A 27826-nucleotide genomic window follows, 5' to 3' on the forward strand; every position below is an offset into this window, starting at 1 on the left:
AATAAAACTATTTCACTTCTGCCCCACACTGGGCCGAAGGAATGAATGGTAAGAGCTCCCACAAGGTGATCAAAGAATCTACCCAGGCTTTGCAGACTTCAGTTGAATGCTGGATTTCTCCTCATGCCTTCCTCTCCTTCTCAGCCTTGTCTAGGAGTCCCAGAAGGTGGGGCTGCCCAGGGAAGCAGGCTGCACCTCAGGGAGGTGAGAACACTGAGTTATCATTTGCTTTCTACAACCAGAACCTGCCTTTTTTTTTTTAAGTGTCAATTGAAGTCTATTTTTTTTTTCATTCACCTAGAGAGTTTGCTATTTAAAGGAACCCTGCAGTGAATCCTTCTGTAGAACAAAGACCTTTTGATAATTCAAATGTATCTCAATTGATAGGTTTTCTTGACTAAGGATTTCTAAATCTATCTGCTTCCTTAAACACAGGGCACTGGAGCCCTCCTGAACAGTAAACTAACCTGACTTTGAGAGCTGGTTAACAAGCCAGTGAACTGGACAAACTGGCTCCTCCCAAGGCTGTCTCTGCTATTAAACTCAAAAGAAAAAAAGCAGAACTAATCCCCATCTCTGAGGACCCAAGAGACACTAAAAATGACTACAGAAGGTATAGTAAACTGACCTTGTTTTCTTCAAGGAAATTGGATTTATCTGAATAACATGAATTGTCAGTTGCTTAATTCTGTCACAAGGTTCACTAGGGGGTCGGCAATTGGGGCTAGGTAAAAACAGGGTACAGTTACAGCCTGAGTGTTTTTTAAAGTGCTTAGCATGAGCTCCCGAGATAGGATGGTCCTTCTGGGATGCCCCCCATGAGAAAGGTGGTGCTTGCCTCTGGGGCTCATGAAAGAAGAATGACGTAGCAATCTTAGGATGAGGGTATATGCCCTAGAGCACCATTCCATGGAGGTGGCAGATAAAGAATGAGCCTATGTCTCAAAGGATAATTTTGGTAGCCCAACAGAGCACCTACTGAAAGAAATAACTGGGCAGAATGCAGCCCAGTACGGGGGCCTCATCTGTGCCCAGAGGCCCAGTTTGACAACCAGTCCTCAGCAGCATGAGCTACTGAGTTAATCCTATGCAGATAGGTAAGAACTGGGCTGGGGCAGCAGTGTTCCCTCGGGAATGGGGATCTGGTGTTTGGGATAACAGCAAGGAAGGAGTAGATGGGGTCTGAGGTTTACAAGCAGACTACAGGATAAGGCAGTTGGGTAAAACAAGCATAAAAATGGCATGGAAGGGGCATAGGGGGCATCCATGCTCTCCAGAGATGGTTGTGTCCCCCTTAAACATGCCCATGGCTTAAAAGAGTAGCAGTGTTCTACCTTCATTCTGACAGAAAGCAACTTGAGGGGGAAAAGTATTATTTCAGCTTATGCTTTCAGGTAACAGTCCCTCACTGAAGGAAGTAAGAGCGGGAACTTGGAGCAGAAAGCATGAAAGGACACTACTTACTGGCTCCCCCTCTGGCTCCCTCACACAGCACAGGGCTGCCTTCCTAGAGTTGTGCAGCGCACAGCAGGCTAGGCCCTCCCACAGCAGGCATTCATCAAGACAGCCTCTCACAGACAAGGTCATTATTTGCCTGAGGCTCCCGGATGACTCAAACTGGCAGTAAAACTAGCCAGGACATGCAGCCATTTACAGGACCCTTGGATTACGAGTAGCTTCATTCCAACCCTGCAGATTTGAGACTGCTTCTTCTGTTTGAGCTGCATGTGGTTTGGGACCCACAAACTGGATTACTAAATAGAAAAGCTCCCAGAGCTGACAAAGCTGAGGCAGCCCTTGCCATCCCAGCTAAATTACCTGTCGTAATCTGTACTGCACAGCAAGTGGGGTTCCATCATGATCCAGGTGTCATCATAGCAACAGCGCATGGTGCCTAGGCTGTTCTCACTCAGAGAACACCCATGCTGCAAGTTGGACTCTGTGGGCCCAATATTCCTGTGTCGCAAGTAAGAAGATAGATACGTGTAGTTAGAATACTTTATTATGCTGAGCGTCGTTACACAAGGCTCACACTCTGTATAAGGAATTAACTATTCTGTATAGATTAGTTAAATGCAAAACATTAACACAGCAGCAGTCTTCTTTAACCAGCTAGTTTTATGATTGACACAGAGAGACTATGACTTATTATTAAGCTGTAGGCACTACACTGAACAGATTTTGAGCTATTACTATTAAAACCTACATCACTTGCCAATCTGATGAATCCTGGGTGGTTTCTGCTCCATCAGAAGTATGTCCTCATGGCATACTTCCCTTGACCTTGTGCTCTAATTCCATCCTGTCCAGCCATGGAGCTCCTTCCTCCTTCTCTTCTCTCTCCTGCTACTTCCTCTGCTCCACATGGTCTCCTGACCCCAAGCCAGGGAACCTAAGCCGCATCTACCTCTTTTCTGCCCAGTCATAGGCTTCAGCATCTTTATTAACTAATTGGTGATAACTGGGGAACATTCCTTACATCACATGGACAGAAGAGATAGTTTAACATTCATAGCAACGCCCATGACAGGGTGGTAACCAGGTCTCTGAGCACTGAAATCAGCATCTGAAAACAGTGCACAAGACCCTCCTCCACAACACTCTAAATCCCTAACTGTGGTCCTAAGCCCACCTCCCCAAGCTCACCTGTAAGACATTTCCTTGCTGAAAGTCAGGTCCAGTCAATAGCAGAACTCTCTTATTTCAGGATCAGGATCCTGGGGAAAATTCCCCAGCTGCAGGACAAATCAAGGTGCCATCTCTCCAGATGTGCTAAGCAGAGCATTGCTCTTGATCTCTGCTTATATACTGTGCAGTGCTCATCATGGGGCTTTAGGGATATGTCTGGTTATCTTGAGTGAGTGATGTCATTGGGTTCTGGTTATCAGGTGCATCCTTGGGTGTAATAGGGATCCTGACTAAAGTATTTTTACCTATCTAAAAGACCTTTTTTTTTACTATGCTTATTACTCTCTGGGTTCTTCCCACTCATCCTAGACACTTTGCTTCTTAATCATGGCAGCTAATGATAAATGAGGAATAAAGCCCCTTCTGTTGCTGCTTTTCCTTATTCTCAATCACCAGGTCCCCACCCCTGCATCCCTCTTCCTTAGGAATAGATGTATAGTTAGGAGTGCCATCCATTTTCTTTAGACAGAACAGGAAAGGGTCTTCTTTTGTCTTCTCTGCTATATGCCTGGCATCCATTCTTTTCTAGATGCTGGCCTTGAGAGCTGCTGTCCTATCCTGACTCTAGACTCATTTCCCCCTTTCTTCTTGACTTCTGCTCTATTTTAACTTTCTACAGGGATTTCTGACAGTCACAAATTTTGGAGAATGAATGTATGTCTAACTTTAAAAAAAAAAAAACATGTGAATGGAAAGAAAAAGAAGCAGTCAATCAAAATACAAATTTTTCTTCTTTTACTTCTCAGGTACACGGATTTAATTAAGCATATTTCTTCATTGAGTTAACATGATCATTGACCACTGGAGTCTCTGATTTTAGTTAATTCTTGAGTTCCCTTCTCTGGTTTCTGCGCTCTCTTTTTTTTTCCAACATCAGTAACAATCTTAAGGTGTGTTCATGTGTTTTATTTTTAAGTGTTTAGCATTCATGGAAATAGGATTGTAGGCTTATTTAGATAATTGTTCCTATTGCTAAAAGTTCCTGGCACCATGGAAAGAATAATTTAGGCATCCATCAGGAAAAGGGATAGTCAAATGGCTTTTAACAAATCACAGCCAGGTGGAAGGAATAACTCCAACAGGGGTATCCATCAAGAAGGCAGCACCCTCAAAGGGAGGACATCCAAATGGGTACTAACAAATCACAGCAAGGAAGGAAGAAGAGCTCTGCTCTCCTCCAGCACAGTAGGTTAACTATGGCAACAATTAATTGACTGCTTCAAAATGGCAAGCAGAGATGATTTTGAATGTTTCCCAATTTCCACCACACACACACACAGAAACACAAATGATGCGTGTCTGAGGTGGTGGATGTACCAATTACTCTATCTAACCCATTATGCACTGTATACCTATGTGAAAATGTCATGATGCCCCTCATAACTATGGGTCAATATTTGAAAAGAAATGTGGGTCACGTCATGAATGGGTGCTTTCAGAGATGAAAAGCAGACACTTGACTGCACAGAAAATGCTGTCAATTGAAGACCAGTCAGAAATGAAAACATGACATCTTGGAATAAAAATATGTGCCAGTGGGAAACCATTTTGAATATGGATCCATGGGACCATGTTGCCTGAGCTGCTTCACGGGAATGCTTCTGCTGTGAAGGTGCTAGGCAGCTCTTCATTCCCTTCTTTCCTCCTCCTCTGGCCCCACCTCTTTTGGCCCCAGGCCTCTCTCTTCACCTAGCCACATCCACAAAGCCACCTGCTGTCCACTCGTGTCCTTTTGATGGTGGGTACTCTTTATTCTCATCTCAGCTGCCTCTCTTCTGCAAAATCGACATCAACTGGAAATTTTCATCTTGCACTGGGGACAGCCAGTGCATGATCTACAGCTACTCTCACTTCGGTCCAACCTTTGCTCCTCATCCCTCAGGCCTACATCAATCAAGAGCTCAGGCAACCTCCCTGGTCAAATCTAAACCAAACTGCTCCTGCGGGAACCACAGCATACTCCCATTTGGAAGAGGAGGCTGTGTGCCCAGAGGCTTCAGCTGTGAGCTCCATTTGCATGAATAAACAGCTCTGAAGGGTTCAGCTGAAGCTTTTGTGTAAACACTCTCCAAAATATGTTCTGTGCTGCATTATCTGCCGCAATAAAGACTCTGGAATCGGAATTTGGCTGTCAGTTTTATTGATGCTGCATGGGGTACAGTAGAATACAGCTTTCTTTTTTGGAAATTTATTGGCATGGCAGTGCAGAGAGCAATAAAACTGTGTTTTTAATCAGTAAGCCAAGCGGACATGATTCCAGGAGAAATATAGGAAGCAAACATGCCATAGCAAGGAGGCTTCTCCCTCCACTGCCCCTGCTCTCCTGAGAGCTCTGGTTAAATAATGATGGGAGAGCTGCTTGGTGGGACTGCCCTCAAGAACAGAACTAGAGAAGCTTGTTTGCATGACTTTTCTCTGTGGCCTCTAAGAAATGGCTGAGAGCATTTTTTCAGAAATAAGTTTTCTGAAATTCCTCTGCATTATCTCCAAGGAAGGAACTACTGGGAGGTGGCTTTGTGAGAGGAATAGAGAGGGCAGAACATTCTGCCAAGAGAAGAAAGCTATGCTGCCTCTTTCCCAGGAGAGAAGGGGTTAGGGTTCAAAAGGGGTTAGGGTCCCTTCAGTGCACTATTGCCAGAAGAAAGGGCATTCTGAGGCAGCCTGCTTGGTTGATGGCCTGGTGGATTTACTCAGTCAACCTCTTTGCAACTCAACGTCTTCTGTTGCCAAAAGGAAGTTCTCATTTCCCTCCACTGTCCCACTGTCATGTGGAATAAATAAAGCCATAAGTGGTGTGCATAACTCACACACCCACTTACAAAGGCAGCAGGTCCCCTCTGTCACCTGCTGATTGAAGCCTGCTATCAGAGGTGTGCTTTCCTGATGGCTAAGGCAATCACTGTACAGCTGTGTGAGCAGCCAGGCTAGTCTCATGTGCGCTTTTGCTGGAAATGTCCTGATCCACTTCCTTCATAGCCTTGAGCCATTGCAAGTACTCAACGAATGGCTGACTATTCATCCTTGCCTTAAAGAAGTACTCAACAAATGGCTGACTATTCATCCTTGCCTGATGTAAGTTATCTCACATCAGGTTTTTTGGGGGCTTGTGTGCCACTAGGCACTGGCTTTGCTATGACTGACTATCACTTGTTTATCAATACTTAAGTCCTGTACACCTTCCCAAACAACTGTGAGAATGCTTAGGTAGTCGCTGTGGCTGTGAGTGCCTGAAGAAAAACCTCTCATAGATACTCCCTCAAATGACATGAAATGCCCATGAATTAAGCATAGGAGGAAAGGGACCAGGTTCAGAAACTGGCATCAGCTGCCTGGGGAAGGTAATGGCAGTAGAGACAGGAAGATATGGCCAATGAGATAGAATCATATTTTCAGCAGAGCTTTCTTCTTCTGACTGTCATTCCCCCACTTGTTTACTCACAGCTCCAAATAGCTTCTTGTCCATCTTCAAAGCCAAGCAGAGAACATTTCAGAACTGTTGATAGTTGTCTACTTGATGCCATGCCTTGTCTAGAACTCTCCCAACAGTTCTATAAGATGGGAATTGTTACTCCTATTGTATTGATGAAGAAACTAAAGCAGAGTGCTTGCATGAATGCTTGGGTTATGTAACCAGGACATGGGACTGTGGAGATTATATACTAACAGTTGTCATTTTAAGCACCAAATCACACATTTTGATAAGGACCAAGAATGACCCCTGGCATAATCTTCTACTGACATAGCTTAGACCTACTACACAGGAAGTGCAAGTACATGTGTGCATGTGTGCGCACACACATGCACACGCACACACACAGACACTACACACACACTATATACACATACTATACACATATAGACACTACACACACACACCATACACATATTGCATACACACTACACATATACCCGTCACACACACATACACACTTCACACACACACACATTACACACACATACTACATACTACACATACTCACATGCGTGCACACACACACACACACACACACACATCACATACTATTCATGGACTTGAAAAACAGCTATTCCTAACCCTTAAGCTTTGACCTTTTTTCTTTTCTTTCCCAGATCACTCACCTATCTCCCTGTCAAAGTAATCCCATCACAAGCTTTCAGGGGACTTAATGAGGTCGTGAAAATGTAAGTAAGATACTGCATATCAAAGACATTTATAATTGAAATAATGAATTTTTTTTTCTAAGAGAAAACACAGTTGCAAGGGGATAATTTTTTTAGGAAAGAAACTGTGTTTAGGAGACCCAACTATTTTTATCTTTATAATACAAATAATATCTATGAGCCTTTGAAGAAATGGTATGATTTTCAAGAGTCATTAAAATCCAGATAATTAACCTTGCTTCAAAGAATTGAATGCATTTTGATAAGTGATGATATTCTTTTTAAGTAGAAAAGAGATAGATTCCAATCATAAAAGTTCCCTTTCTGCTACAGCAGCTATTCCCCGATGTCACTTTTTTTATAACTCCCACATTGATGAAAATGTTAGAAATTTATTGTGTATCATAAGAAAATCATTGTGTCTAAAATAAAGTAAGTGCTTAACAAAAGCACAGTATTTATAGCTGTGCTAATGAAAGGCATGAACTATGTGTGAAGCAGTCCGGTGATGCTGTATGATCTCCTGTTCCTCAGGGGGAACTTCAGTCTCTTGTTCTGGGGTTTCCACTTCTCGAGAGGCGTAGACCTCAAACACAGAAAACTCCCTAGGAAAAAGAATATTGCATCATCCTCATTAACATAGCCTGAGCCAAGGTAGCCTAGCAGCCTTTTCATCCCCATAGGTCACCACTAAATAATCCCAGTCACTGCCAAGTAGATTTGCATACCCAAAGAAGACTAAACTGACTGTCTTAGCTCCTTAGGAAACCTCTGCTGTTCCTTAAGGTATCAGTAATGATAACATTTAAAGGTATTATCATTATCAAGAGTACTTCCTGCTCTTGGAAAGGACTGGAGTTCAGTTCTCAGAATCCATGTTGTGTGAATGGTAACTGCCTGTAATTCCAGCTCCAGGGCCATCCAGTGCCATCTTCTGGCCTCTGAGGGTACCACTACACCCATTTATATACACAGAAGGAAATACACACAACACCTAAAACAAATCTTAAAAACTGTAAGTCCTCAATAACAGTGTGTGTTACAGGAAACTCACTTCCATCTGCCAGTGTGGGCTTCTGTGCCTGACCTGCTCTTCTGCTCTGAAGTTTATGTGTTGAGTTTTCACAACTTTTGGTGCATTGAGACCTCCTACTAAAAGCAGGCACAGTGGAGGAAGCAAACCATCAGACAGAGAAAAGAAGAAACAGCCCAGGAGCCATCCATTACAGAGTCATTGCCTTAGGCTCTGCCTTTCTGTGAGTTGAGGGTCTTGTGGCATCTGAAGTCTTCAGTGAGCACTAACCTTAGAAATGCACAAACCCACACTTGAGGACTGGAAACTTTGTTCTCAGCTGGCAGCAAATGACAGCTTCTGTGAGGATTGTGACATTACCACCATGCTTGCATTTGGTCTATGACAAAACTGATTCATTTACATTTGTACCTTTCTAAAGAAATAAATTTAATCAGTAGTCTACTTGCACCCTTATTCATTCAATCTGTAGCTATGTACCAGGCAATTTGAAGCCACAAGGGACTCAGGATAGAATAGAAAGTATTCCTTGTCTTCAGTTTGCTCACAGAATGAAACATTTGAGGAAAAGGATGATTAGAATCCAGGATGTGATCTGATAGAAGCTAACTATATTGAAAGAGCATCAGAAAAGAATTTTGAGAAAACAAGAGTTAACAGTTACAAAACAACTACTTCAATCCAAATTAAAACCTTGCTGAAGTGATGAAACCAGTACCTCAGAGATCTCAACCATAGCCTTGAAACCTCATGTAAATTCCATTAGAGTGTTGCTTTCCAGAGCTGTCAAGCAAGGAAACCTGACCACAGATTTTTTTTTAAGGGCCTATGAGCTTCCAACAATGTATGATTCAGAGTATGGTATGATAACAGACTTTTGTATAAATGGGGGAACTGAACTTATAATTCATTTGCACTGGAGTTATAGACACCCATTGGTGCTTCTAAGGGAAATGTTAGCCCTTAATGGTGTAGGGACAACTTCTACATTCCCGTCCCTTTTCAGAGGACACAGAGGTGTATCTAGGGACTGGGTCACTCGTGCACGAGCACACACACACCCACACACACACACACACACACACACACACACACAGAGATTATTATCACAAGAATATGTTCATTTCTGTCATATTTATTTTTATTTTTCCTCTCTCCTAGTGAAATCTCTCAGAGTGATTCCCTGGAAAGGATAGAAGCTAATGCCTTTGACAACCTCCTCAATTTGTCTGAAATGTAAGCATAAGCTAACAGTTTATGGCTGTGCGTGACGGCCCTGGCTGGTAGGAACCCGCTTGGTACTTGTGCTCAAGCATCCAACGCTAGGGAACCAAGAGGGAAAGACTGCAACAATTGCTAGGTCTGGGCGGGCACTAATCTCGCACTGCAGTGGCCTGGGGGTTGCCATGGTGACAACTGCTTCTCCCTAGGAACTGCATAAACTCTGAAACATCACAACACAGTGCTGGAAATTAAGACTGACATTGTGAAGTCCTGCCAAGTCGCTCTTGCCTCATGGGGGTTTGCTGGTGTGGGTAGATATTGAACACTTGGAGTAGGTGAGAAGTTGGGAAGGAGCTCAGAGATCATGAGTTGGTTCATCAGGGGCTGCTGAGGCATAGCCATTCCCTCAAGTAAGTGTGTCTGTGGCAAGCCTAGTGTTAAGCCTGTCAATGTTGTCTCATTAGGCTTTATTGGTGGTTGTATTGTCAGATTTATTCTTGAAAGTACGTGTTTCCAAACGACCATATATAGACATGCCCAACTCAAAAGGAGATGGGAGAAGAAAGGCTGGATTTACTTCCAAGTGATGGAAGTATGGCCCCAAAACTTTAATGCACTTGGTTGATATCATGCAGCAGGTTAGCACCAGAGCTGGACTGGACACTAGGTCACATGACTTAGAAACCAGACTTCTTATACCACCTTAGGGGGCTCCCACCGGAACTTCTTGCAGCACCATTGAATTTCCCATGGGCAAGTCAAAAGGAAGCGACTGGTGTAAGCAAGCACCCGTGAGCTCTTGTACTTGGCATTCCCTCTAGGTTGTATCACTACCCTCATGGCTACCCAGCATGGTTAGATGATTATCCTTTGTCCAGAGAAAGGAATGGAAGCTAGGAGAGTGTGTGCATCCTTTAGACTCTGGCTGGGCTAGGACTGAACTCTAACCCCACCTTTCTCCAAAGCTTTTGTATTTTTCATTATACCAAAAGGCCTCCATCAGTGGTCCAGGGAATAGCTATCTAAGTGATGACTAACTGATGACTACATGCGTGCCTGCTGTCTGTTTGTCTTGAACTAGGAGCTGCTGAAACACAGAGGAGCTGAATACAAATCTTCACAGAACATGACAGGATAGCCAGAAAATTGAGAGTAATTCACCAAATGATTACATAAAAAGCCAAACAATAGCTATTTAAATTCCAAAGAAACAGTGCATTGTGCATAGGGCTCATTATTTTGTAGGTGACTATGTAATCCCAGACCTGAAATTCTGCAGCATTGACCAGCTTCCTAGCTAATGCTGAAGCACCATCAGGACGGCAAGTGATAAAGCAAGGAAGCCATCAACTGAAAGGAAAAGAAAACACTCTACAGGGGATGTCTGTGCATTCTTCCTGAGGCTTGCACGCAACTTCATGCCGTCTCTGTGCTTTGTCCACAGTGGCATCTTGCAAAGCTAGGGCAGTGCTAGACATGCACAGACACTCAGTACATGCTGACAGAATGCAGCCTGTGTGAGTAAATGCTCTATGGTTAGACCTTAGAGGATCTTAATGAGGTGACAGTTCCTGCCTTTCACATGTCTGGCTGATGATCGCTTGATTCAGTTATTAAAAGAATAGCTACCACAGAATAACTCACATCCAAAGAATCCACACCTTATGCCCATGTTCCAAGAGTCAACAGTCACTATAGTATGGCAGAGTGACCATTACATTTGGAATCAGAAAAGCTAGATCCCATTCAGGTCCTGTTACTCTTCAACTAAATGAAGAGATAAATCTTTCAAATTTCACCATCAACACTGGCAGAGAATTTAGTGTAAACCAGTCACATTTACTTTACAGAACCCACCCTAAGGATGGATTACATGTAAAAGGAAAGCAGAAGGGGCACTAGCTGGGGAGAGAAAATAAACCAGTGGGGGTAAGAGTAATGGGGGAGGATATCATTATTATTATTATTATTATTATTATTATTTATAAATGGACACACTAGCTTGGGGAAGCTAGGAAGACAGGAATCCTACATAGCAAATTATCTGTAGGATGGGCACCACATAGATTCCAGAAATCTGAATCCCAAGGCTTCTGTCCTGTGCAATTCTGTATGCATGCCCATCTGGATAACTTCTTAGTGTGCTTACTAACTCAATATGAACACAACTGGTTTGCCTGCAAGGCACCATGTTTGTTTGTTTGTTCTCCCGAAGGTAGAGCCCCCTATCATTCCCAGTGTGCAGGCTCTATAGCAGGCAAGGTCTACTTGGCCAGGAGCCCTGGACCTTGGTGTTATCTAGTAAAGAGGGGCAAATGTGGCGATAGCACAGATAAACTCTCAGCCAAGACGCTACACCTGCCACTTTGGGGAGGATGGGCAAAGCTTCTCGGAATTAGTTGGCAGGACTCTAAGACACTCCAGAGTTCCAGAGCTTGTGTTAGGGTTAACAGTAGTTGATTCCATTGGAGGGATTTTAGTCAAAAATGCCTGGTGACCAGTAAGATGCAGTCCAACAGCTATTAAACCAATTTCCCCTTTTCTCTTTACAGACTGATCCAGAACACTAAAAACCTGGTATACATTGAACCTGGTGCTTTCACAAACCTCCCTCGGTTAAAATACCTGTGAGAAAATTTTCCTTTGTAAACATTTGTGGAGGGGAAGATGGGCATCTGATGAAACTGGAAGTAATCAAAATGTTGGAGAAAGATTTTGTTTTGTTTTTAAAAGTTTGGTTCAATATTTTAATTATGTGTATTTATGTGGGTCTGAGTGCGGGTTTGCACATGAGTGGGGTGCCTACAGAGACCAGAAAAGGGCATCAGATCTCCTGGAGCTTGAGTTCTGTGTCTGTGAGTTGCCTGACATGGCTGCTGGGAACTGAACTCTGGTCCTTTAAAAGAGCAACAAGCAACCTTCACAACATAACCACTGAGCCTTCTCTGTGGCCTCCTGAAGAAGGATATTTTGGTTTTGGTTTTGGTTTTTTTAGCCTATAGTCAACATTGTGTTTGCATGTCCCTCATTGCTAACCTTCTGGTTTAAATTTAGTCAGTATTTCTTGTTACTATGCGGGGAGTTTTCACACATGCATAGGTAGCTCCCAACATTCCCTCTGCCCCACACACCTGACGGGAGCATTGCCCTTTGGCAGTAGTTTTCAAAGCTGGAAATGGGAATGGGGGCTCACAACACTTTGTAAGAGACAAATGAGACCTTGTAAGGTGAGTGATAGGAAACAAAATGGGGAGGATTTGACTTCTTCCATTGCACATGAGAATTTCCTCTTTGATCTCATTTGCTCATCTATTCATCAAGGGAGAACTTTCTAAGTATTGCCAGAGGTAGGCACTGTACCACATAGACTTAGTCATTGTTTTCCATGTCCCATTAAATCCTCCCTGCTGATGAGCCTGACAAATTGAGTCCAACCATAGCCCAACAGTAATGGGCCCTACCAGCAATGCAAAATCCCGAAAATGTCCTACAGACTGTAGCTGTGTAGCTTCCTTGATCTACAACCTCCTAACAGAGACACCCTTCTCTCTACTTTTTGACAAACTAAATTTCATGATTTCCCAGGGAACTACCAGTCCCATCACCACTGCCACCCAAATGAAAAGAAAACAGAGATTGAGGGAAGGGACCTCTCTGTGATGACCTACACAGTCAGTCTTGTTTCCAGGTGCCATGCTTGAATGTAATTTCTTTATCCTCTGTGGATAAATGTAAGCCCACGTGCTGTGTGCTTCCCAGTCTCCTAGCTTGGCCACATAAGCATCCACCTCTTTAGAAGGCATTAAGGATAACCAAGACACAAATTTAACCAGCACAGCCTATTAGCCCAACACGTGGAATTCTCCAACCCAAGTCCACATTCTAGTCGGAGCCTCCTGCCAACCTCAGTGCAGACAAGGCACAAACTCCCTGCGAGCACTTTTATCCCTTTAACACATTCATTCAAACAAATTCTCAGGAATATGGAGCTAAAAGAGCATGGAGAGAAATCCATGTGTGTCATTGTCATCAGAGAGCCAGGCAGCTCCTGCCAGTCATCCAGAGCCCGTGTGTATTGAGTTTAACACTCCACTGGGGGAAGTCCAGGTGACAGCCTGCCTCTGAAGGGATCCCATTCTTATAATAAAGTATTCTTCAACTTCATCTGTCTCATAAACCCCTCTCTTCTTCAGAGGTTAAATAAAAGGCTAGAGCTTTGAGTGCCTCCAAATACAAAAAGAACATTCAGTGGTTTCAATGAGGTACGGGGAGGAACTTACTGAACCACAAAGTAACTAAAGTTTCTAATAATTGAGGGGGTAGGTTTCTCAAAAGAATAATCTTCCTGCCATGTTGGAGTTAAAATCTACTCCAAGAGAAAAAGGTTCCTTTCTAGATCTACCAATAGTATGGACTAAAGTAGTTATCAGAAGGAAATGGAATGCAATCCAACATGAAAATGCAAAGGCTTAGAAGGAAAGATGGGCTGAAAATAAAAAGCAAAAGACCCAGAAGCTTGGTCTCAGGCCTTAAACCTCAAAACAGGAGCCATGATGGGAACTTCTAGCAACGGAGCCTTTCAATTCTGACAGCCTCCATCAGCTAAAAGTGTAATTCATCAAGCCAAACTCAAAATTTTAAAATTTAATGTGAAAATGGTGTCTTCAGATTGTTTTCCTCCTTGCTTTTTTATGTATGACTTAATGACAATCACTTGTATTCTCTGCCCACATCACCACCCTGCCCCAAATCGCAGGAGCATCTGCAACACAGGCATCCGAACCCTTCCAGATGTTACAAAGATCTCCTCCTCCGAATTTAATTTTATTCTGTAAGTATCAGGATGATTGCTATGCATAACTGCTTCCTATTTGCAGCTAAAATTTGGAAAGTAAATATTTCTCATTTCTTTTCCCAAGGGAAATCTGTGATAACTTACACATAACCACCATACCAGGGAATGCTTTCCAAGGGATGACTAATGAATCCATCATGCTGTGAGTAGACCCCCGGATTCTTGCTCTGCCACACAGCCTGCTGCAACTCTCACTTTTAGTTTGAGGATAACATTCTGCTGTGTTTCGCCACATTCCTCACTCTCTGGTGACAAGGTTCTTCTTAATTAGACTGCCAACAGTGGGAGGCATTGTATAGGGTCATATGCTACAATGTCATATGTTCACATGACAACTACACCAAGACTTCTATTTAGCTTTGATCAGCTGGGTCGTAGGATTGGCAGTATTGACTTCCAGTTGGTGAAGTTCTTTCTTCCCGCACAAGGGCAATTCTTTGAGGCTGGGCCTTTATTCAAAGATCAAAATATAAAACTTCCAGCAATTTAAACCTAAACTTAGTCAGGAACCAAGAGTTACTCCTCATGGGAATATTTATATGATGAGAACAGAGCCAAACAAGAGTGAAAGGGTGGTGGCCTTCAGGATGTGTTGGGACAATCCATGGGGAACCGTGAGCTCCCAGAGAGCCTTTTCCCTAGAGCATACGTCTGCATATATGCAAAGGAGCTGCATAGTATTGGTTTCGCAGAGCTATTAACTTATGCTGGTTGTGATTTTAAGAGCAACAGTGCACACCAGTAGCGTGTAATTGCCCGTTTTCTGAGGTTAATGGGGACTTCGGGATCCACTCCTCCCAGTGCGCGTGTGGGCCATTGTGCTCCATCTTCCTCCCTGTTCTTGGTCCTTCATCTCAGGGGTGTGATTAGCCATTTGCTTGGCACTTGTTCTCAGCTGAATGGGCCCTTGTATAACTGAAGGGTCCTGTGGAGCACCCTGCTGGATAAAGGGTATTACACTTGCTGAGGAAAGCCTTATTTTTCCCAGCTATAAAGTTCAACTCCTTAATTAGAAAATAATGAAAGCAAGCCTTCTCTTTTCATCATTAGCTGGATTTGTGATTTTGCTCTTGGTGGAACCAGGCTGGCCCTCCCCCACCCAAATCTTTACCAACTGTGAGCTCATTTAATGAAAACAAAACACTTCACATGGCGCAGGCAAAGCTCCGAGGGGCTAAGGCTAAAACTGTGCATTATGCGTGTGTGCCCTTCACAGCCACTGTGGCTTTTCATTAAGAGGCCACCCTGATGCCTCCCACTCACCCCCCACCCCGGGAGCAGCACTTAGCTTTGCAAATTTTAAAATAGTCTGAATGACGACGGGTTCAGCCAATCTCACAAAACAGCCTTGGTTTTTCATTTGAACCCCACAAGTTACAGAAAGGTCATGGCAATTACTTTCCCTAAGATCCTTCACAGTAGATGCATCCTGTAAAATGTGACAGAATTTTTGACTGCACCTGCGACAAGCCAATGACAAAGGCACTGGGTGTGGTGCCTCAGTGTTTGTCCCAGCTCCATGTATAGCCAACCAAGAAATTTCTATCAGGTGGGGCCTGCCTTTGCAGGCCCTTTACTCAGTGGGACTATTAATGTCTCCTTGTGCAGATCCAATCACTCTGTGTCAACTACACAGTTACCACAGTCACCACAATTAACCACAGTGAGCAGCTAAAACTAACAACCCAGAGCGAGTCAGTTGTTAGAGACCATCTCCAATAGCTCACCGTGTTTTAAGTGTTAGGGTTTTGTTAATGCTGTTCTAGCTTGATTTTCTATTGCTGTGAAAAAACACTCTGGCCAAAAGCAATTTGGGAGAGGAAGGGAGCATTCTTTTTTTTTTTTTACACTTCCAGGTCTCAGTCTATTATTAAGGGAAGTCAGAGCAGGAACTCAAAGCAGGAACCTGGACTAGAAACCATGGAGGAATGTTGCTTGATGGCTTCTTCTCAGGCTCTTTCCAGGCCTCTGCTCCATTAGCTTTCTTGCACAGTCCAGGCCTAGCAATGGAGCTGCCAAAGGGATCTTTGCCCCCCTGCGTCAATCATCCATCAAGACAATGCCCCATAAGCATGCCCATAGACCAACCTGACCTAGAATTCCTCAGCTGGGCTTTCCCTTCCTGGGTACTCTGCTTCACTTACCTTGCTGCAAAACACCGTGACTAAAGGTAACTTGAGAAAGAGGACGTTAGTTGACTTACACATCCCAATGACAGTCAGTCTGTAAGGGAAGTTGGAGCAGGAACCATAAAGGAACAGATTTTTTCTTTAATGCGTAGGATCTAGTTTGTGCACTCACCTTGCATGCCTCCCTGCGAGGTCCCTGTGCTTCCTTCTGTTCTGTTAGGATCTGCATCCTTCGCAGAGCCCAGAGCAGGTGTATAAATTTTTCTGACTGCATTGCTGTGACGAGATTCAGCCCAAACACTGCCACAGGAGCACTGCAAAGGCCGTGCGTGTTGTACCTCTCTTGCTGAATCAAACCAAGAAGTACATCTTGTCACACGGTCTTACACTTGGCCACTTGTGTGATCTATAACAAATATGTTCCCTTTGTTCTTTCCAAATCAACTGTGTTGCCACTGGCCAAACCTTTTATCACCTGATGTTTCTTTAGAATTACAAAGAGAATTACACAATTATTATTTGTAATTCCATTATTTTTCTATATTTATTACCCAACATTTTTATTTATAAAGGCTTCTTTTGCTATTACTGTTTCTCCTGCATGTTCTTTCTTATTTTATTCATTTTTAAGTGTTACTTGGAATGTGAATTTCTCAAAACTGTACCCGCCACATTAGAATCCATTACTGCCATCCTTCTTTATGAAATATGCCACCTTCTTTGATTCGGCATATGGCGAAGTCATGTAAGTTGACATGCACTTGACTGAGATAGCGGGGAACATGAAAACAGCTCAGTGCTGCCGAAAGACAGGCAGCTCAGCCAGCTCAGACTGGGAGGCCCGCAGAAATGGAGAACCCTGCATATTCAAACTAGGTTCACAGCAGCACACATGAGTCAGAAAGCAGCAGCTATCCACACAGCCCCTGCCAGGACATCACTGGGAAAGGGCTTTGTCCACAGTGACTCATTCAGACAAAAATAACTCCAGTCACATTGGAGACAGGAGGCGAGTTTGAGGTCTCTCTTCTTTAGGATACTTTTCCTATGGCCATTCGGTTTACTAGAAAGAAAGACAGCAGGAAGGGAGACAGAAGAAAATGAAAAGGTTGCTCACACACATCACCAGCAGGCAAAGTGCTAAATTGCCATGCATTGTCTTTCCACAATAGGGACACTTTCTGAGGTCCTAGAGATTTGCAAACATAATCTTTCTTCTGTGAAATCAACCAAAAGCTAGGTGGTCATGTGATCCAAGAGAATGTCTAAAACGGTTAATATCGCCCCAGAAGAAAGACAGTGCCGCACCCCAGGATTATTCAAAGGAGGAGGCAGCATTCAGAAGTGTGGTATCGTCTGGGATTAATTTCTAACTCCCAAATCTTATTTGGAATTAAAAGACACCCTTCTCTCTGTTTGATTCACAATTACTGAACAAAGAATCTAGACAATGCCTGCCAGTGTGCAGCAGCTCCTGTGACAGAGCAGCAGAGGGACCTTCTTCTCATCTCTGTGCCAAGGAAGCCCTGCTCCTTTCATTCTGACACCATGAGGTTTGGGGGAAACAGTATCTGAAGAGACTTTCCAAATGTTTTCAAAGGCGTTGACAGCGTTGTGCAGGCCTGACAATGTGAGGCCTCCCACTCATGTCCACAAATTCTCCAAGCCAAGGAAGCTGTTCTTTTAATCAAGGCAAGACAGCATCCTCTATCCTGTACTGCTGCTGAGAACAGAGAGGACTTGCCGCTGCAAGGGAAGCGGAAAGCCACAGTCCAGAAAATTCCAACAAGTGTGACCCAGACTATTCAAAAATAAAAACAAGACATGAAAAAAATAATCCATGACAGTAGCCCAGAGGGGAGATTGAGGCCAACAGCCCAGCCACTGACCTAGGCCTCTCTACAGAAGCAGAAAGGCTCTCCTCCAGTGAATGGAAGTAACAATTCATTTAAACATGGGCCTATAGCTCAAAAAAATCCTGTCCAAATCTTGTAAAGGAAGCCCTTTCTCTCAGCTCCAGTCAGCAGGCTAGAGACAACTGCATTGGTTGAGTCCCAGAACCTACTTCTAAGTGATTAACATGTGTTTACTCACAGCAGTTTCATAAGGTTAATACTGTTATTATCATCCCAGTTTCTGGATGAAGAAATTGAGTCAGGAGACATTAAGTGACTTACCCAAAATAACTCAGCCTGTAAGAAGCAGAGTGGGACTGAAGCCCAGAGAGTTGGGTGCGGTGCCTACAGGCTTAGCCACAAAGTTGGGTGTCCATGCTGCCTTCATAAGGCCAGCAAGAACTGACAGGATCCTGACATTTATCAGCATTGGAATCGTAGGCTGCAGAGCTGCTCAGCAGTTAAGGCTGCTCTTCCAGAAGACACAGGTTCAGTTCCCAGCATTCACATGACAGTCCAGTCCCAGGGAATCTGGTTCCCTCTTCTGAACTCTGTGGGCACACAACGTGGTGCACAGACATACATGCAGGCAAAACCACCATATATATAAAATAATAGGCGTGGTGCAGGCAAAACTACCATAAACATAAAATAAAATAATAGTAAAATACACACACACACACACACACACACACATACACACACACACATATATATATATATAATTTTTTTAAAGCAGTCAGGATAGCAAACCAGAGCAAAGGGGAAGGGGTTTCCAGGCAACTAAAAGCAACACTTATTTGCTAAAGGAATGCTTTGTCTTCACCCTCCAGAGAGGTAACTCTATCACTTTGAGTGGAGGAAATCACAGAAGGACTAGACTGGGGACTCAGTTCTGAGCAAAAGCCCACCATGTGACTGGCACCTTGGAAAAGACCCATCACACCGTGATATAGCCTTGAGAAGGGGTTTCCAGCCTGGTGCAATGGGGCTGGGCTGCACATGCGGAGGGACTGAGTCTCCACCTCTGAGAATCAAGCTCATGTGATTCTGCCTAGAGGCATGGTGGTGCACGCTTCAGCAAATACTGGCCTAGACTCTGAAGACTTAGATTTCAGCACTACTAGAGGAAACAGAGTTGTGACTCTTTCGTTGAACAGAGATATCTAAAGAAAAACCCCTGCCATGACAGTAGCTTGACAAAGGATAATATTCTAACTCTTAACACTTTTTAAAAGCTCCCATGGGATTCAGCTGCCAACAAGGTGAGAAAGCTGTCTATGATGACCCAAAATAACAAGTCTGGAAAGGACCTATCCCCTTCTATTTTATACTAGAAAAATGGTAGAGAATACTATTGGAAAATAGCATCTAACAATCTAATATGGGTCACAGGCGCTCCTGCATGCATCTGTATAAAGAGAAAGAATGCCTAAGCTTACAGCACCTGCTAGACCCCCAGAGTATTCAAGGCTCCATGTTTGGCAGGGGTTAAGAAGGGAGTAACTACTGTAGTTTTAAAGGTTATGGAACGTAAAGCAATATTTCAATAATATATACAATATATATCAATGAGACCAGAGCAATTAGCGTTTCCATTTCTTCGTTGTTTCTGTGTCTGGAGCCTTTGTGTTCCTTCTTCCCAGCTCTTCATAAAATGTGTGACAGGGTTGACTTCAGTGCTCCTCTGGTCTCTCTGAACTCCATCTAATGAGAAGGCCATGGGACTGTGTGTCATTTCTTAGATTTCCTGAGCTTCATAGTTGGAGCATTATACTTCACATGAGTGCTGCCTCCGTTTATTTGATGCTCTGTCGAAGGTTTGCTGTGTGTGGTTGGTGGGAAGAAATGACGCAGCTACATGCTACGCTCATGCCCACCCAGCAGGAGGTGGACATCTGCATTGGCCTGAACTAATAGAAACTAGAGAAACTTAGGGACATTGGTGTCTCAGGGCAGGTGTCTGAGCGATTTTTCAAGTCATCACTCATACATCCACCAATGCTACAAAAGAAGCCACAGCCTGGCAGACAGGGTCACTCCACCATGTCACACCATGGCCCTTCTTATGCAAGGTCTTATTTCGTAGCTCACAAAGAGCTTACCCAGATATCAACAAGGACGATGGTGGCTCTCAAATATGTTTGGTTATGACTCATAGCAAGACAGCATCCATAGACACATTTGAATGTTCGTGAAATTCATTTGACACATTTATTGTAATGCTCTGAATGCCAAGCATTGCTCAGGGTACAAGAGAGTCTACAATGAATGTCATGGTTTGAAATCCTTGTTGTCATGACATTATGCTCTGCTGAGAGAGACAGGCAAGGCATGAGTAAAGGTTTTCATGTTACATGGTGACAAAAGTGAGAAATATATATATATATGATCAATAGGGAGGGTTGGGGATGAGAGATTGAAGTCTTAAACAGGAAGGCCATATTAAGGCATATGTGGCACTGACCCCAGCCCATTAGAGGACGGTGAGTACATCTTGAGGTCATGGGACCTGGAGAAAAAAACAGTCAGCAAATCTGATGTACTGGAAGTAGCCTCCAACAGAGTGTGCCATGGTGCCATCTCCACTCACCAGTCTGAACCCATCTCCTTTGTAAGATGAAGAGGTTCACTTTGGAAATCAATCTTGTGCTTTCTCAGAAAATTAGGACTAGTACTACCTCAAGATCAAGCTATACCACTCCTAGGCATATATCCAAAATATGCTCAAGTATACAACAAGGACATTTGCTCACCCATGTTCGTAGCAGCTTTATTTGCAATAGCCAGAATCTGGAAACAACCTAGATGTCCCTCAACTGAGGACTGGATACAGAAATTGTGGTACATTTACACAATGGACTACTCAGCAATTAAAAACAAGGAAATCATGAAATTTGCAGGCTAAATGGTGGGAACTAGAAAAGATCATCCTGAGTGAGATAACCCAGAAGCAGAAAGACACACATGGTATATACTCACTTATAAGTGGATATTAGACATGTAATATAGGATAAACATACTAAAATCTGTACACCTAAAGAAGCTAAGCAAGAAGGAGGACCCTGGGTAAGATGATCAATCCTCGCTCAGAAAAGCAAATTGGACCAGAGAGGAAGACAATGCAGACAGTCCTGATGAGACCTGATATGCTAGGGTCAGAGGGAAGGGAAGGAGAACCTCCCTTATCAGTGGACTTGGGGAGGGATATGGGAAGAGAAAAGGGAGGGAAGGCATGCTTGGGAGGGGAAAAGAGAGGGGGCTACAGTTGGGATACAAAGTGAATAAACTGTAATAATTTTTTAAAGCCAAAAAAAAAAAAAAAAAAAGGAAAGAAAAGAAAGGGTATCGGGGAAAATGTAAATGCTGAGCTGTGGTCTAATAAGAAACTATTTGCACAGAAGGTTGTTGGATTCCAGCTATATGAGAGTTCTCAAACAGTTGCATTAAAACTGCATTTTTATTTAAAAAGAAAAAAAAAGATGAGGAGGTTCTTTCTGGCTCTGGCACTTCTCAGCATGGCTGGAGGCTGGAGCTTCGTGTGTGTGTGTGTGTGTGTGTGTGTGTGTGTGTGTGTGTGGCCATGTATGGCTGGCCATGTGTGGCTGGCCATGTGTGTGTGCTATGTATGTGTCTGTGTGTGTGTGTGTGGCCATGTGTGGGTGGCCATGTGTGTGTGCTATGTATGTGTCTGTGTGTGTGTGTATATGAGTGTGTGTGTCTGGGTGTGTGTGTATATGAGTGTGTGTGTCTGGGTGTGTATTTCCGTGTGTGTATGTGTATGTATGTGTGTCGGAATCTGTGTCTGTGTGTGTCTGTCCACATGTGTGTGTCTGTTTATGCATCTGTGTGTGTACATGTCTGTGTGTATGGAGGGTTGTTTTATAGACACCGTATAAAATTGTGGAACAAATCAAATAACACCCATACCCTGACTGCTGGTAATTCACTCCAACACTCTCTCCCTGCTCTGCTTCACTTCCCTTTTTAAAATGCTGGCTGCACTCAGCTAGATTGATTTCAGTACCTGCTAATGGGGATTCAAGAACTGTTTGCAGACATTTAGATCTTTTGGGCTATGGAGCCAGTTTGGCATCAACAAAACCATGAGCACACATACAGAAATAGTGGGTGGCTCAGAACTGAAGCTTTTCTAGGCAGCCCACCAAGCCCGCAGCACCCAGGGATCCACAGACGGACTGTGAGCCAGCCTGGCAGCTTAGCCTTGAACCCCACTCTGCCCCTGTTCCCAGTAATCATAACTCCAACAGCAGCAGAGCTTGCCTTTCTTATCTTCCAGCAGAAGCAACAGCCATGAGAAGTAAATCAGAAGATGGGCATGCCAGGGCCAGGCAATTACTCAGCACTATTAAATGCTTTAGAAAGTGGTGGTGGTGGTGGAGGAGGTAGAAGAAACCAGAGCAGAAGGAGCAACTTCAGTCCAGAATGCTGGAGAGACAGCTAGCTGTTGGGAATGTCAGTGGTTATCTTAGCAGTAAATGTCATAGAAGGGGGAGCAGCTGCTTCCAAAGTGTGCTCTGTCAGCTCCTTCCCATCCCTAAACCCTCTCTCCTCCCTCCCCCAGCAAACTGTATGGAAATGGATTTGAGGAAGTACAAAGCCATGCATTCAATGGGACTACGCTAATCTCGCTGTAAGTATATGCTTATTTCTCTGGCTCATGAATAAAGATGAAGTATTACTCTGGCTACCAGATCACATTCAATCTTCAGCAACTAACTCAGGGCAAAAATAAACTTTCAAGTGGCTAGTCCTCAGAGTTGCATGTGTGTTACCAAGCAACCGGCTGGCTGGAAACCCCAGAGCACCCTGATTTCAAAGAAGGAAAGCAGCCTCCATGCATTGAAGTTGACAGTTTGCTGAAATATTCAACATCCTACTTTGTGCCTCCGCCATCTCGCAGCTCCCCTTGCTAGCCACCTCGCACTGGTTGATGGTATGTTAGAGGCAGAATATTTCAGAGAGACTCTTCCCCAGACCCCACTGCAGGGAACGGGGTGACACTAGCCTAATGAGCCAGACAGCTTCATTTGTTCGCCTGCCCCCTGCTGGCGGGGAAGCAGCAGCTCTCCACAGAACAGGGAGGGCCGGCTCTTCCCTACTGCAGTCCAGACTCAGAGTAACAGCCATTACCTCAGGGAACTGATCCTAAAGATGGCTCCCTTCATTGCTTTCAACCTCCCCCTCCCCAAGGGCATCCTCAGGAATAGTGGTAGGTTCACATGTTTATGGGGACATGTGGCTTGTCAGAGACTAGAATGAGGTTCTGACCGCTCATGTCATGAATAGCAATACGTAAGAGCACCTGAAAAGCCAAACTAAAGATAGAGTTAGTGAAAACAAACAAAGGGGGCTTTTAAAATAAGTTAGTAGCCAGTGGGGTGGCTCAGAATTTAAAGAAGCTTGCCTGACAACCTGATGGAAGGAGAGAACTGATTTCCAACGATTGTCCTCTGATTTACACACACACACACAATGGCATGGGTAGACAGACATAGATAGATAATAGATAGATAGATAGATAGATAGATAGATAGATAGATAGATAGATAGATAGATAGATAGATAATGTAACAAAAACTTTTAATAGAACTGTGTAGAGCATGATCCGCACCTATGGTTCTCAAGTGTCACACATGTGAGCATTACTTCTGTTTGCTAATACAGATTCCTAAGGAGCCAACTATACTGGCTTTGCCTTGTTGGATCCCAAAGGGGATGAGAATTTGCACTTTTAACAAGTTCCCAGAAGCCCTTGCTATGTCAAGCTCTAAAGCTAAGGAGCTCGGGGCTGTATGACATACTAGGATTTTAACTATGGATCTTACGTAGGAGCCTACTATGCTGACCCCATGTGGTAGGACGTAGTAGCTGAGAGGCAAGGCCTAAGGGTCACTAGCTGGGTCTGAACTCCAGCCTACTCTTTATCAACTTGTATCACCCTGAACAAGTTAACCTGCCCTAGCCACAGTGTCCTGATCCAGAAAGCAAGGCTACCAATAGAAGATTATTTGTTTTGAGCACTGGACCAACAAAAATGAAAGGTCCTCTTTTCATAAGGTCCCTTGGTACTTTGTGTGGTGCCTCAGTAAGTGCCCACTGATTGAGTTTATTCTGTGACTCTTGTGAATGAGCGGATAAAGCTCTGTATGCACTCAGCTCCAGGTCTAGATCCTACCAAGTACTGAAGAAATGGGAACTATCTAAACAATATCCCCATGGAGGGGCTTTGTACATTGTCTTGTTGACTTGACAGTCATGTAAAGAGTTCATTAATTCATTAACAAGAACTCCAAGATTAGATCTGAAGCATCACAGCCTCCCAGGTGTCTCATTCCATTCACTCAACAATCCATGGTTCTACTGAAGGGGACATGCTATATTCCATAGGAGATGAAAATGAATAAGCTGTAAGCCATAGGGTTTACCCACAGGGATTCGCAGCATAAGAAAAGGCAGCTCCAAATGGTGCGTGACATGTACCTGAAGGGTAATTCAAATAGAAGGTGGTGTGGTGTGCTTGCCCTGAGTGGAAGGAAATCCTCCAGGATTTCAGAGGCAGGGGAAGGGGTTACAGAACATGGAGAGTGAGGGTGCAGGCTTTGATCCAGGCTAATGTGGGTGGAAAAGCAGAAGGCAAACGTCTCCCAGACAGAAGCCAGAAAGATGAGTGGTCCACAGAGGAGATGTGTTCAGACTGGCAAACAGAGCTTTTCGGAACTTCGAGGGTCAAAGCAAGAAGGCTTAGATAACACAGGAAGAAACGTGGGGAGTGTCCCTCTGTTGGCAGAAAGGACAGAGGCTGCAGCAGGAGAAGGATCCTGAGGTCTTCCCAACAGAGGGGGCCTGGGGTCCTCTGTAACTTCAGCCCTACACACAGGCTGTGTCCACTCCCTGCACACACCCACTGAGAACTCGCATCTCAAAGGAATCACATTATATTATGAGAAGAACCGCTTGGAACAAGCTTTACTCTTCGGTTTGTGGCTTCTGACAAATTCTGAGCCTTCCAAGGTCTCAGCAACTCAGAGAATGATAAGGAGCACGCTGCACTTTAACCCAGTAGCCTTGGACATCAAGAAGCATTTTAATCCTCCCCCAGCTGCCTGGTAGCGAGGTATTACAAATCCAACAGGAGAGGCTGAATCCATTAAACCACTGACTAAACAAAGGGTTCCACCGAGTGAGGGGGAAGGGCAGACAACAGGTGAAAGCAAATACACACCAGCAACTTCCCAGCTTCACCCAGGACTTCCATCCTTCCAGTATGTCCAGACCTCCCCTTTTCCCTCTGCCCCACCGTGCACACAGGTTGATGTGAGCTGCAGACATGACTAAAGAAACTGTCTTTCCACACAGGGAGTTAAAGGAAAACAGCCGCCTGGAGAAGATGCACAGTGGAGCCTTCCAGGGTGCCACGGGGCCCAGCATCCTGTGAGTACAGTGGTCAGCCTCCCTCCCTGCACCGTGCACCCCGAAAGCCCTGCTGAGGAGCCAGGCCTTCAGGCTGCGCAGGCTGTCAGCATCTACGGCTGAACAGGACCTCGTGTGTCAGGGCTGCCACACTGAAAGGAAGCAGTGCCTTTGACAAAGCCCCACATTGCCAGGGGCTGCAGGTCCCCAATGGAGGGGGCAGCAGGCTTGGTGCCTCTAAAGAAAGATGGTGCTCAGCCTTTCTCTTACGGGCTAAGGGTCCCTCTCTCAGTGTGCAGTTAACTCCAGTCTCCATGTGTTGCTGCTATTGTTGGGTGTGTGTCTATCTTCTCCATTAATTCACCTTCCCCTAGTTTTATTAGGACACAGGCAGAGTGGATTACAGCCTACCATGATGGCCTCATTTGATCTCAGTAAAGAGCCAGTGTCCAAATAAGATATGCTGAGCTTCTGCAAATAAGACTTCAACATGTGAATTCAACCAGTAATACCAAACAGGGGGTGTGGCCTCAGGGGCTAGTGGAAGGTAGCTCCCCACTTGGAACCCACTCAGAGGATCCACTCTGACCGGATCCAGCCCTAGAACTTGGCCAGCCATGGCTGAGATGAGATGAGGTGGGTTCTTCCTACATCAGTGTGAGGAGCGAGCCTTGGACCCCCATGAACTGGGCTTCACCACAGGGCTTGTACAGAGAAAAGCTTCTCTGACCAAGGCTGGGAGAATACCACAACTATGGGTAAAAGCAGAAACATTTGAAAGGCAGTTTAAAAAAAGTGACCATTTAGCAGAATCATAACATCAGGTTCTAATATAGGGCTGATGGCTTCCCCCTCCATATGAGGCACTAATTTTAAATACACCCACTCGAAACAAAGCAAAACAAAACAAAAGGTAAAAAACAAAAACAAAAAACAAACAACAACAACAAAAAAACCCTTAACCCCCACATCTGGGAAAAGTCTGGAGCCTGGTCACTAGCAATCCATGTGAGGACTCTACAGCAGGACGGAGCATGGTTTCCTAAATCAGCAAGTGCATAGAAACAGGAGGGAAGCCAGGAGCCCTCGGGCACAGTCTCCTGCCTGCCCTGTTCCTCCAGAGACCTGTACCCTGCACCCTTCGCACTCAAGTCATTTCCCCACCATCACTATGATCCCGCTTGCGCTGGGCTCTGAGCTCCGCGGTGGGAGACTGTCCAGGATGTGCTGCTGGGAAAGGCTTAGGCATTAACTATTTAGAAACAGGAAGGATTTTAAAACCAAAACCACAACCAACGCCCTCTTCCTGAAATTTTGCACATTTGCCTTTCCTTAGACTTCGCCTTTAGTCTAGGAAAACCACGGAGATTTTTTTAAAGGCCAGAGCCATCTGCACAGTTGTGAGCCCTCGGCATGGTGCTTACTTGCTGTGGATGGACACATCCGACTGGTTACGAGAGCACACATGCTCTGCTTCCTAGGTGTATGATGGCGAATGCCCCATGAAGTTGTTAACAGGGTGGTCTGTGTGCACGTTATGAAAACCTCCCCTGCAGAGATTGATCAATCAGAAACTGAAGCGTCAAAGCCCTGAATATTTGCCCCTGGAGCAGAACACAAAAGCTGATGTCACCTATGTGCCCACCATGTTATAAAGCAAGAAGCTGGTTTCTGTAGACTAGGGAGAAGGCAGGAGAGAGGTGGGGGTGTAAGGTGGACATAGAGAGGAAGAGGTGGAGGGAGTCAGAGTCAAGAGGAATCAGTATCAGAGAGATTCTAGTAGCCACATGGAAGGTATAAGGACACACAGACAACCTTGAAAAAAAATAGTGGATACTCACAAGATGAAAATCCCAGAACACTTCTTTGGAATTCAGATCATCATGAGAGTAACTGAAATGAAGAATTAAAGGAAAAACAAAACAAAGGAAAGGTTTCTCAGTCCCTAGGGGAGGAGTGTTGAGTAAAATGTGTAAAATCAGTAAATAAAATGCCTTTCTCCCCTTTTCGGTTCAGAGATATTTCTTCCACAAAACTGCGGGCCCTGCCGAGCCACGGGCTGGAGTCCATTCAAACCCTCATCGCCACATCCTCCTACTCACTGAAAACACTGCCCTCCAGAGAAAAATTCACCAGCCTCCTGGTTGCCACGCTGACTTACCCCAGCCACTGCTGCGCTTTTAGGAATTTGCCAAAGAAAGAGTAAGTAAAAAGCAAAGGGGACCGTGGCCGCTTGGATCTAGATCTGGTTCTGTGGTCCAGTGCTGGTTCCTTTACCGGAAGGTTTCCAAGCAAACTCTGCAGCAGAGCTGCTTTCAGATAGGCAAAAAGGAAATGAGCTGTGCCTCATTCCAATCTCTCCCTGAGCTTCACAAACCTTCCAAACGGTTGAAGTACCTCTGCAGAAACCGGTGTCAAAAAGAACCAA

At 44.4% G+C, this 27826-nt stretch overlaps 1 protein-coding gene and 1 long non-coding RNA gene across 3 annotated transcripts in view; one reads left to right on the forward strand and one right to left on the reverse strand.

Annotated features, from left to right (window-relative positions):
* Lhcgr (luteinizing hormone/choriogonadotropin receptor) overlaps positions 1-27826 on the forward strand; it is a 57472-nt gene that overhangs the window by 19560 nt on the left and 10086 nt on the right. The window contains exons 2-9 of the mRNA XM_021644503.1: positions 6778-6849; positions 9023-9097; positions 11638-11712; positions 13842-13916; positions 14005-14082; positions 22550-22618; positions 25345-25419; positions 27415-27600. Of these exons, the coding sequence (XP_021500178.1) occupies positions 6778-6849; positions 9023-9097; positions 11638-11712; positions 13842-13916; positions 14005-14082; positions 22550-22618; positions 25345-25419; positions 27415-27600 (705 nt within the window). The remainder of the gene's footprint in view (positions 1-6777; positions 6850-9022; positions 9098-11637; positions 11713-13841; positions 13917-14004; positions 14083-22549; positions 22619-25344; positions 25420-27414; positions 27601-27826) is intronic.
* LOC132657104 (uncharacterized) lies at positions 1825-27774 on the reverse strand. 2 transcript variants are annotated; one of them, XR_009594931.1, is made up of 7 exons: positions 27560-27774; positions 27240-27291; positions 18247-18515; positions 16242-17132; positions 6128-7433; positions 2647-2735; positions 1825-1956 (listed from the first exon to the last, which is right to left on the reverse strand). It is a non-coding gene; the product is annotated as an uncharacterized LOC132657104 (long non-coding RNA). The 2 variants fall into 2 exon arrangements; XR_009594930.1 differs by lacking the exons at positions 1825-1956; positions 2647-2735 and having other exon boundaries at positions 4713-7433.

The sequence above is a fragment of the Meriones unguiculatus genome, chromosome 1 (genome assembly GCF_030254825.1).
Source record: "Meriones unguiculatus strain TT.TT164.6M chromosome 1, Bangor_MerUng_6.1, whole genome shotgun sequence".
Classification (NCBI taxonomy): domain Eukaryota; kingdom Metazoa; phylum Chordata; class Mammalia; order Rodentia; family Muridae; genus Meriones; species Meriones unguiculatus.